This window comes from Coenobita brevimanus, chromosome 90, assembly GCF_032717465.1.
Source record: "Coenobita brevimanus isolate Jiangsu-jjx chromosome 90, ASM3271746v2, whole genome shotgun sequence".
NCBI classification, from domain to species: domain Eukaryota; kingdom Metazoa; phylum Arthropoda; class Malacostraca; order Decapoda; family Coenobitidae; genus Coenobita; species Coenobita brevimanus.
This window is the reverse complement of record NC_137043.1, coordinates 29,337,591-29,350,210: the sequence shown is the minus strand read 5'-3', so window position 1 is coordinate 29,350,210 and position 12,620 is coordinate 29,337,591. Positions and strand designations below refer to the sequence as shown.

General features: G+C 41.0%; 1 protein-coding gene across 1 annotated transcript in view; it reads right to left on the bottom strand.

The window, feature by feature from the left end:
- Positions 1–6,743: 6,743 nt before the first annotated feature.
- LOC145411653 (uncharacterized) overlaps positions 6,744–12,620 on the bottom strand; it is a 119,781-nt gene continuing 113,904 nt past the window's right edge. The window contains exons 14-15 of the mRNA XM_080281659.1: positions 12,032–12,192; positions 6,744–9,705 (exon numbers count right to left, since the gene is read on the bottom strand). Coding sequence (XP_080137785.1) covers positions 7,434–9,705; positions 12,032–12,192 — 2,433 coding nt within the window. The 3' untranslated portion in view covers positions 6,744–7,433. The remainder of the gene's footprint in view (positions 9,706–12,031; positions 12,193–12,620) is intronic.

The following is a 12,620-nucleotide window of genomic DNA, read 5'->3' as shown; positions in this document are numbered from 1 at the left end:
TCTTAAATAGGTGCAATGCATGTCCAGAGGGAGTTGTATAGGTGTTTTTCAGAGTTAGGGTCCATAAGTACAAGTCCATAAGCTGGGGCCCAATATCCGGACAGGACCACTATCCGGACCTGCCTATGGCTCTATTACGTCGGATATTGGAGGGATTACTGTATACATATAAAGGGGGGGATGCATTCCAGGACCCCATTGGACCCCCCACTAAAACTTTACCCCTCCTATTTAGAAGTATGCAATACATGTATACAGTACTATACTACTGTACAGACATAAAAAAGTAAAACATACAACTATCTATCTATCTATCTATTGCCAGATGCCTCAATCCCGTTTGGGGTGGCCACAAACAAATCGCCTCCAAGTCGCCCTGTCCCCCGCCATTTCACTGCCCTGCTCCCAACTCACACCCCCCTCTCTCATATACCTCTCCACCCCATCCCTCCATCTCATCCTCAGCCTCCCCCTCCCTCTTCCCCCCTCCACCTCACTCACATACACTCTCTTCGTCAGTCTTTCACCCTCCATCCTCTCCAAATGGCCAAACCACCTCAGTGTGTTCCTCATAACGCTTCCTATCACATCCACATCCACACCACAACGCTCCTTTATATCCTCATTCGTCAGCCTGTCTCTCCACGTGACTCCACAGGCTCCTCTTAAATAACTCATTTCCACTGCTCTCACTCTTGACTTGTGTCCTTCCAACAATGTCCAAGCTTCACTTCCATACATCAGAGTTGGTATCACAATACTGTCATGTAGTAACTTTTTCACTTCCATGCTCACTTCCCTGTTTCTTATCACTGCTTTCAAGGAACCAGCAACCTTTCTTTCCTGCTGTACCCTTTCAAGCACTTCACCCTCCAAACCTCCATCCTTACTCATCATACTACCCAAATACTTAAACGTACTCACATTTTCCAATTCCTCACCATCCAACCTCGCTGTACATTCACTAACTTCACCTCTCTCAAAGACCATCACTTTACTCTTCCCTACATTCACCTTTAGGTTCCGTTTCTTACACACTCTCTCAAACTCATCCACCAAGCCTTGCAGCTCCCCTTCGTCTTCACTCAACAACACAGTATCATCTGCAAACAACAGTACAGGGAGTTTCCAAACACTATCCTCTCTCACCAGGGCCACCCCAACATCCACTACCCTACCTTGTACCTCTTTTATTACACCATCCATGTACAGATTGAACAACCATGGAGACATGACATCCCTGTTTCAAACCAACTTTCAAAGAGAAAAATTCACTTAGTTCACCATCCACACGCACTGCAGCCTTCGCACCATCGTACATACTCTTTACAGCATTCAACAACTTCCCATCTACTCCATATATTCTTAACACTTTCCACAATCCTTGTCTATCCACCCTGTCATATGCTTTCTCCAAATCCATGAAAGCCGCATACAACTTCTTTCCCTTCTCTAGAAACTTTTCCACTAAAGATCTAAGAATGAATATCTGATCTACACAACCTCTTCCCTTCCTAAAGCCTCCCTGTTCTTCTCCAACTAATTTCTCTGTTCTTTCTCTAACTCTGTCTATAAGTATCCTACCATACACTTTTCCTATTATACTAAGAAGACAAATGCCCCTATGATTACCACACACTTCTTTTTCCCCTTTTCCTTTGTACAAGGGAATAATTATACCTGACTTCCAATCCTCCGGGACTCTACCTTCCTCCCAGGCCAATCTGCACATATTCCACATCCATTCTACTACTATCTCTCCCCCATGCTTCAGCTTTTCACCACACACTCCATCAATTCCTGGGGCTTTCCCCGATTTAACTTTCTTCATTGCTTCCACAACTTCTATCCTACTGATACATACAACTAATTACTGTAATAATAGTACGAGGGGTGATTAGAAAGAAATGACAGTGAGTCCATAAACTTTTATTAGCATGAAGAACTATCAAACTATGACTCACATTCCTTCAAAGTACTCTCCTCCAACCTCTATGCAGCGTTCCAATCTCTTTCTCCACTTCATGAAACAAGCGTGGTACTCTGAAGACGGTATACTTCGGAGTTCTGAATTGATGGTCCGTGCCAAGTCTTGGATGCGATGAAATTGCTTCCCAGCGATGGCAGATTTAATTTTTGGAAACAACCAAAAGTCACAGGGAGCCAGGTCAGGGGAGTAGGGTGGGTGGGGGAGCAGAGTTATACCTTGTTGTTCCAGGTACTGCATAGTGAGGCGAGCTTTGTGGAGTGCAGCATTGTCGTGGTGCAGCAAAAGGCGAGACCGACGGTGGGTTGGTGCGGTGTTGGCCTTGTGTTCCAAGAGTTGTGGAAGGACCTGGTCTGTGTAGTATTGGGCTGTGATAGTGGACTTTTCAGGCATCACATCCACGCATATTGGTCCTTGAGAATTGAAAAAGATGGTGAAAAGGCGCTTCCGGCTGCGAAATCCTTCCTTCAAAATCTGAGGTCGAGGGTCTTCATCGCCCAACCACACCATGTTTGACTGCTTGTCACGGGTTGTGAAGAATGAAATCCAACACTCATCTCCAGTAGCAACATCTGAGAACCGTTTTGGACCATTTGGTTCAAATTCAGCAAGCCAGACACGACAAATCCTCACCCGTTCAGCCTTTTGCTCATCAGTCAACAAATGGGGTATCCATCGACAACACTTCTTCCTCAGGTGTAATTGTTCATGCACGATGTCATATGCACTCCCATAACTGATATCAAGCTCCAAGGCTAAGAACCTAAGAGTTACAGTTGGATCCTCGTCAATGATGGACCGTGCACGGACAGTTGTTGCTTCGGTCACGGATGTCCGGGGGCGTCCAGAGCGTTGTTCATCTTTCAGTTCAGTTTTTCCTGCTGTGAAAGCACGAATCCAGTGGGAAACAGTTTCCAGGGAAGGAGTAGTGTCTGGATAAACTTGTAATAATTCCCCTCGAATCTCTGTTGCTTTCTTTCCGAGTTTCCACCTCGTAAAAATGTAGAACCTGCAGCCTTCTTTCGAGTAATCCATGTTTCTGGCCAGAGAGCGAAAACAAGAGTGAAGCATTCACTCACAACAATAAAACAAGAAAAGTCAGGCATACGGCGACAAGTTCAAACTCGTAAGGACAGGCAACTCTGCACTCTCCTTGCTCCCCTACCTCCCATCATTCAAGGTTTTCATGTTATAGCACGAACTGTCATTACTTTCTGATCACCCTTCGTACACTGTACAGTTAAATAGAGACCTGTGCTGCAGCTGGAGATTTGTGTCGTTGATATGGTGCAAAGTCCATGCAAAAGCTGCAGGTCCTCGTGGCTTGGCAGGCAGCTGAAGATGAAGAGAAGGAGGTGGCCATCTTCTTGTACATTTCCTTTTTCTTCATCACAGTCCCAGTGGTTGATGGTGCAAGGCCTAAAGCTCGCCCAATCTCCGAGACTCCCTGCCCCTCCTTGTGGTGTCTTTATTATTTCCAATTTCCTCTCAAGAGTAAGAGTAACATGCTGTTTCTTCTTTGCACCTGGTTCCCCGGATGCTGGAGAAGATGCAGGGCACTTGGAAGGCATGGTGGAAATACGAAAAGGTGAAGAACAGCAAAAAACAGCGTAACATACAATGAAGCTGAGAGGAGAGGACGGACGTGACTCGACTGGGAAGTGCGCGAAAATGTATTTACCAGAGAGGGGTTAGTTAGTTTTCTCGCTGCAAGCGAGCGTGGCGCTGTGCAGCGTGCCCATTTTGAATTTTTCATATTTCCTTTCATATCGTTTTTCATACCATCGAGACAAATACTTTCATATTGTAGAATTTGTCCTACATTTATCGCTTTCGTACCATCGGAAATTCGTACTTCGAGTTTTCGTATTTCAAGGACTCACTGTATGTGTCTTTTAGCTTTTTTGTCTGCCCTTTTTTGGCTTGACATAATTGGTGTTTGCATACTGTTGGCATCATGTCTATGTGAAGAAATTTTGTTATGTGTTTGTAATGATGGCACAAGATTGTGTAATGCTTACATGAAAATTTTTAATGCTACTAACTGTTTACACTTTGGTGGTGCTTGTTATTCAGATCTCAGTTTATAATCTGCTTACTAGTAGTCTCAGTAAATTGTGTTTCTGTCTCCTACTTAGGTTGTTCCCAGTTTGCCTTTTTATTATTTACAGTCGTTTTATATCCAATGTATATATACACACACACACAAAAGTAACCAGTTGCAAAAAATCTTCCATTACTGAGATAGAAAATTTAATGACAAACAGTGGGAAAAAAAAAAAATGAAGCTAATAACATGAAAATTAATGATACAGTAACAATTTAAAGAAGAATAACTTACATTCTGAGAAAACTGTGGTTACGGTGATGACCGCACAATCAGAAGGCTCCTGCCTGCCGCATTCTCCACATCCTTTTGTAGTCTCTTATTTCTTTTCCCTTCAATAAGAAGAGTCCACAGTTGTGTCCTTGATCTGAAGATATTTCTCCATTGCCACTGTGGACTCAATCCCTAGAATTTCTGCCAGGTTGCTGCCGACGTATCCCACACTGTAGTTTAACTGACAGCTGTTGTGGCGGTGAACTCCACTATCCTCCTTGTCTCATTCTGATGCTTTGGAAATATTCTCCAAATTCTTGAATGCAGATGTTCATTTGTTTTGAGTCATCCCTTGAAGGCATCGTGTCATCAGTTCATCTGTGGTTAATTGATCATAAACACTTTTTATGTGACCCAGTTCATGTGGTTCCAAATGAATAGAAACTCTCATTTTTGTCAGACGGCGGTGATTCACCACGAGCGATGCTTTTATTGTAAAAGCACTACGACTTTGGGCCTTTGGTGCATTTACCATGTCGTGGATTATCATCTGTGGACGTACAGTGATAAAAGGTTGACAATAATTCATCTCTCATCTCACTGACACAAGTGCGAACCTTTCTGTTCAGACTAACTTGAAAATAATATTGCAAAAGATCAGTAACACTCTCAACTTTTTTTTTTTATCTCCCATTGATGATTTTCCTTTCTTTTTGTTTTTCAAATATTGTAGGCTGGTACTAAGTCTTTTAGTACATGGTTTACACACACTGCTTTCTCGACCTTGTAACCTTCGCCATAGGGACGTTTGCTTCCACACATCCCCTGAACGGTGGGGAAAGCTGAGCTGTCACCATCAGAGACGAAGGTTTTATATCGCATTTTATGTGTCTGTGACCTTCCCCGCATTTCAACAACTGCAGCAGCCTCCATTCCCCCAAAGGTCCCTTCGTAATTTCATCACAGTGTTGGCGTGGTCCTCAGGCCAAGCAATATATTCAGACTCTGTCACCTTCTGCTTTATTAGCACACTTTCTTTAGCATTACATGTAAAGCATATTTTAGGAACAACACTATAATCCACTACTAATCCAGTTTCAACATCAGTAGCTGCTCGTACACCAAAATTCGATTTACGACCTCTCCAATGCCAGGAACCACCAAACGTTACATCCGTATCCAACTTTCCATCAACTGGTACACGACCCTTGCTTTCATACTGTTTGAAAACTGCATTTCTACTTTTTTCTAGAGCACTTTTAACACAATTTACAGCAGCTTCCGTAATGTGTTTAGCATTACGTATGAATGTACTTTTGGCGAAATGTTTCAGACTCAAGAATGATATCAGTTTATTAGCACTGTCATACTCACGACTGAGAAGCATCATGCAATAAACTAGCAACAGAGTAAGGGGATGAAAACCTTTTACCTTCACTTTTGCATCACTCAAAGTATCCACAACTATGTGGCCACACTCACAGGCAACACAAACATACGTGTCAATTTGGTGGTGAATAAACTTCATAGTAACTTTATCACTAACGCACCAAGGGCGCAGCATGTTTTTCACTTTCCACTGCCTGTTCGTCACCCACTTAGTTCTGTTTTTTCTTTATATTCTGATACAAGTGATTTTCATTCTTGCGCACTTGTTGGCATGGCCTGGCTGGAGGAAGATGATGCAACAGGTGGCTGGTCTTCGACCTTGCCGCTTGCCACCGCTTTCCGCCTCGCATCTGAAGCTGCTTTTGAGGCTTTTTCTGCATACTTACAGCGTAATGCCACAACTTTCTTTGACCTTAGCATATTGTACTTGTTGTATGATAGTACTCAATGCAACAGGTAATAAAACAACTGTGTATAAGGCAACAAGAAAGGACCTGACGCATCACAACATTAGCACGTGCTCTCCCACACACTACGTATGCCTTCAGGCAACTATTGATTCTCCTCTCTCTCTCTCTCTCTCCCTCCCTCTCTCCCTCCTCCCCGCACTGAGGGAGTTGCCGAATCCCACATTCATAAACTAATATCAGTTTTTCATTGAAAATAAAAAATACAAAGATGCATACTTAACCAGCAGCATATCAGGAATATAACCAAACTTAGGGTAATATAGAAATTCTATTAAACATTATGGAACAATAAAAAAATATATGGGACTACCTTTCCTTCTTTGTCATGTACAATGGATGCAACTTGTCACCAATTTTCATTCTGCCTAAAACTCAGGTAAGTGTTGTCAGATTTCATATGGCAATACGTCCAGCACTGTACTGAATCATCTTATTGATAGTCTTTGACTGAAGCAAGAAGATAAAACAATAATCAGCACAACACAGTGATTTAGCAAGTGCCGGATAACAAAAAGAGGAAAACCTTTGAGTACAGAATTTGGGGGTACTATTACAAGACAGACCAAAGCATATTTCACATTATGAAACATCTACCATGGTGGGTGGGTGTACACGCTGGCAAATGTTATATGATTGTTTAACAAGGTACTGAAATCAATCATGCTTCTTTCTACATTCTTTTCAGTTTTTCTTTATTATGCACATTTATGTACTTCCTCATGTTTGAATACGAATTATTTACACACGTCCTTTGGTGGGTGGATATGAATTATTTATGTGCATGTTCTTCAGCTGCTACCCATTACAGTTCTCTCCAGCACTACAGGACAACCCACTACAGTATATCAATCAAATAAGAAGGACAGGTAAATTAGTTTTTATACTAACAGTACGACTTTCAAAATCATTGTGTATGCTGAGTTTTACCAGTATCACTCCAGCTCTGTATGCCACTCAGGGTCATGAGAATGGTCACCATTGTCTTAAAGTATGAACTAAGACGACTAGCTCCAGGTCCCTACAATCCTGTTTATGTGGGTTAAACTGGCATTGAATGAAATTACTGTATTCTGTTGTCAGTTCAGCTCTATATGAGGAGTCTGATGACAGATAAATTGAATCTCCCCACATAATAAAGGAGTGAGAAAATTATAAAATTACACCATCCTTCAGTCTTAGCTAGCTGGGGTTAATAAAATAATGAAAGTATCTAAACTAAATATTAAACAAAACCGTGATAATTTGTTTTGACCTACTCTAGGCAAAACTATGCTGTATGTGTTTCAATAGTGCAAAATCTATCTTTTTTCCAAGTTAAAGGGTAGATCACTTTTACAGATTTGCTGAAGAGTCTGCACATGGATTCAAATGTCTGGCATGCTACACCATACACATAAATGGCTGTTATCAGTTGCTTGTGCTTGTACAATTCATGATGCTTGTTAATCAAGCATATTAGCATTCTTCCATGTTGGTTGAGAATCTTCTCTTCATCATACAACCAGTCCGGAGTGTGCATTCCTGTATGATGTTCTAGTGCTTTTAATATTGCCCTGGAAATTATACAACTCACCTCTTTTGGTTCCTTGTACAAGTTCATAGTATGTGACTGAAACAGGTAAGATCGTGTGGACAGCAGTGTTTCGTCAGAGAGAGATGACTCCTCATTAACCTGTCCTGAGCATATCTTCCACAGGGTTCTAAATGTACACCAGTTACTACAGGTGACACAGCTGACTGCTAAATTATAAGCAAATTCATATAAGGAAAGACTGGGATGTAAAACATAAACTGAATATGGAGTGGGCTGGGAATTTGTTACTGTACAATGCTCTGTATTAGAAAGGAGTGAACATACAATGTAACAGGCAGAGTCTCTCACCTCTGAATTTTCATCTTGCAAAAGCTGGGTGCATGAAATAATTAGCAGCTCTCTGCAACTCTCACCAACATAGTTGTGGGTGTTAATCAACACCTTCATACAGATTCTAAGAGCTGATGAAGCAGCTAGTCGATAATCTTCTGTGGAGGTTGCAGCTGAATAGGTTTTTATAATGTCTGTGAAAGTCATAATAAAGTTACCTGTTGTATTCTTATTCCACTGCTCTGTACACAAACTTTTCATCAAATAGGCCATAGTTATGAGAGCCAAAGAAGTAGCTTTGGCACCATGGCTTCCCTGCATTATCAGCAGAAGGTTTTCCATGCATATATCAGATGGAACTTCATTAATCTGACCATATTTCTTTAAAATGGTGTTCAGTAGTGTCAAAACTGCAATGACAGTTTTATTTCCTAAGGGACCTTCTACCTTCTTCCATAGTAAATGTTCAACTTTCAATGTCCACAAATGGCTACATTCAGAGGAGATCTTATTTATGTGATCCACAAGGTGATCAAGGAGATCTGACATTGCTAGTGCATCTGTCATTAACAGCTGTTCGATCACGTCCTTATAATTACTGCACATTTTAATTTTTAACAGGGTTTGACTGTACTGGGAAGCACCAGCCAGAGACAGATCAGTTGGGGTATGGTCAGTCTTCACTTCTATATGCATCAACCTCATTATTTTCAGAGCAAGATTAGCAATAATGTAGCATCTCACATCTGCCTCTAAAATCCAGTGGAGAGATGAAATTGTGTTCTTCAGTTCCATGTTTTGGTTGAGGCTTGGGTAAGTTTTCAAGAAGATTGTAATCATCAATAAATAACCATGTATCAAATTTGCTGAGGATGATTCAGGATTTTCAAGCATACCAATACCACCTGTGATGCATGGCACAATTTCATCAACTGGTGTAAGTGCAACCATAGCAACTGCAGTCAGTCTGCGGACAGTATGGACAGGTGACCCAAGAAGCTTAGATGTAACAGTGCGGAGTTCACTGAGAGTCTTGGTCACATCACTGCTGTGTTGAATCTTTGTTCCTGGGGAGAGACGGGCTGCTAAACTAAGAGCTGGAACCAGACTAGATGATACTGTGATTTTGGTCATTTCACTAGCAGTTTCTTTTTTGCATCTGGTATCTCTGCACTGTAGCTGATTACTGTTAGCACAATTTCTTTCAACTCTACTACAATTTTTTTTATTGTAACCTGTAAAATAACTTGATGCATCACTGCATTTCAGGTTTGTACAGTCCATTTTCTGCTTCCCTTGAATGTTCATGTCAAAGTTATATTTTTCCTTATTACGAACTACATCATTATCAGTCTCTGACTCTCTTTTTCTTGTGTTAATCTCCTCCACCATATATCTTCCTTCTGCCTTATCCTTTATTACATCATCTGTGCTGCATTTCTGTTTAACACCTTGACTCTCATGAACTTCTTTCCTCTTAACTTCACAATTCTCATGCTCAACCCTGCCGACATCCATTCCTCCAAGTATGGTCAAGAGTAGGTCTGCGAGGGCTGGATGACGGGCAATAAACTCTGAAGCAGTGAGACTGTTCAATACAGAGGAATCATCTCGTACCTTCTTCTGGCCCATCAGCCTTGGCACTACAGCTCCATATAACTGAAGTGCTGCATTTCTGTGAGGAGATAAATGGAGGTTGTTCAATGCCTGAGTCCCCATTATTATATTCTGTACAGTACAGTACTATACTAAGTATCATACAATCCTTCACTGCCCTAACAGGAGTGTTGGAGTCAGGAGCTAGGTTACTCTGTCCAGATATTCCAAGGCGAATTCATCAGTTACTGCTCCCAAATGGCATAATCAGAGCAATAAACCCCAACTGCTCCTCTGATATACATCTTTATGGGCCACATCTGGCTGGAGCACTTCAACTCACTATACCACCAGAAATCCATCTGTTGCTTACCCAGTTACCAACCAATGATTTTTTTTTTTTTTTTCTTTTTCCCCTTTCTTTTTTCTTTAACCAGTAGATTGTGGTTACCTTTTTTTTATCCCACTACGTGGTGCACAAAAAATTATTATTATTATTATTATTTTTTTTTTATTTTTTTTTTTTATTATAAACATGAAGATAAACATCCAGGGCATCATCTGTTGGAAAAGAAAAAAATCTCTCTCTCTCTCTCCATTTTTGCATAGCACCATGTGTAACTTTGCATAGGGGTGTAGTGGGGGGGGGGGGAAGTTTTTATTATAAACTTGAAGATAAACATCCAGGGCATCATCTGGTGAAAAAGAAAAAGAAAAAAAAAAAAAAACTCTCTCTGTCTTTGTGTAGCGCCTTGCATAAGTTTGCGTAAGGGTGGAAGGTTAGCACAGCCTGAGCTGTTGCTCGCAACGCGATGCTTCCCAGCCAGAGCTGTGGCTCGCAATCCATTGGTTAAATAACTTGATTTTGTACCATTGTTTTATTACAAACAGTAGAGGTTCATGATCAGTATGTGTTTCATCCTTGAAACTGACAATCACGTGAAAGTCAGTATATTTTATGTCAACATAATTTGCAGATCTGCATGTCACTCAAAGTCTCACTATCTATTAAAAAAAGAAAAGAAAAAACAAAAGAAAAAACAATAACCTTGCAGTCATTCCAATATACAAGTGCATACATACTCCTGTCACCCTGATTATGTAAGCATGGAATATGGCAATGTGAACATAGAGTGATATCTAAAGCTCAGAATTCTTGTCGGAAATCTGAAAGCACTGAGTGTATTTAGTTTTATGTTGGCTTGTGTCCACTGATTTCTACAGCACAGTTTCTGAGAGGAGCAAGAATTTTTTTTTTTTTTAATGAATGGAGAAAGGAAAAACAAAGGAAAAAGATAAGTCCATGTGCCTAAAGGCATCCTCCATTCATAAAATTCTTATAACAACTGGATTTAAAATGATGTGGATTAAATGTTTGTGGGAAACAACTCCCAGAAGTGCACAGTATGTTCATGGGTGCACAGAATGCTACAACCTCTGAAAGGAGCAGACACTGTGCAGTTATATGTACATGAGTGCACAGAGTGCTTGCAAAGACTCTGAGGGAGCACATTTTAAGACTTTATGGACACTTTGCACAATGTATATGTGTATATGTATTCCTTGTATGTCTGGGGTAAATGTGAAATGTGGGATAAAAAGGTGGACTTTGGCTTCACATACAAAACAAAAGCAGACTTTTTTACATATCCATCTATCATCCAATTCTTTATTGCCCAATCAGGAGCTTAGACCTACTGTGCCCCGAGCTTGGCTATTTAGTTTAAACATTTTACATGAACGTCAGCAGTTCCTGAGCAGTATTACATGAGTAAGACACTCAACTACCTATCATTATGTAAACTCTTGTAGAGTACATCCAAACAACTGAGGACTGGATGGATGGATGGACAGAAATATAAGGCACCTCTGTACTAACTATGTGTGAGCAGACAACAGTGAGAAATGCCTTAGCCTGAATATACCTCTGTAAACACTGACCTAAAAATTGGCACACCCATCCTTTAAAATATGCTCTTTTCACCTTATCATGCTAAAAGTTCTCTGTGATGAAAATAAAAATTGCATATTTTTTCATCAGTGAACAGAAGCCCTGGAACTTAACCTTACTATAATTGAACCATGAGCAATATTAAACATACACATTACAGTATTTAACAAGATCTTCATATCAAGGCAGTAATATCTGTTTCCGTTGAAATGAGATTTTTTCCCCTCCACAACATAGGGTGGATCATAAATCCTAATGCCACAATTTTCAGGTTACATCATCATAATTCATCCGACATTTGTGGCAGTGTTATGATGACAAAAACCTCAGGCCACTTGTGGGATTCAAACCATGACAGGTCAGTCAGTGTACATTCTCCTCTCTCTCAAAGATCTTTGTCACCCATGCCACTGAGATGTCTAACCTGAAATAAAACAACATTGCATAAACCTACCTGAGTGCCCAAGAGTGACTGGTGAAGGCTGAAAAGCAGGTGGCAGTGATGGTGGGTAAGTAAGTAGGCAAGTGTGGGCCAAGAGGAGCATGGAGGACTATTGACTGGAGCAGATGCAGGGCCAGCACTGGGGCAGCATCAACATTAACATTTGCTTCAACCTGTAAGTAAAGTTGTGTGACTTAGTAAGTGGATTAGTCACGTGATTGTTAGCAAATACTCATTTTAATCCACTGAAACGCTGTGGTGGAACTATGGAACCACTGCCATGCTGCCGCAACAAGCAGTGAGGTGGCTGCTAAGGAAAACTTCTAAGCACTGCTTTGAGCTAAGGAGATGAGCCAAAACTTCACTATAAGTAATCATCATCATCATCATCTGGACCTCCTTTCCCACCCAAGGGCAGAGTGAGGAGTGGCAATGTCCAGACAGCACAAACCTGCCCAATCCAAATAGGCCACACTTCCATTCACTCATCATTCAAGCCCCCGGAATCCTAGCTCTATCGGATACGCCAAAAACATTCACCACATTCTGAAGCTTCACACAGCGTATCCAACTGTGTCAATTCAGACGCTGCCATGTTCAC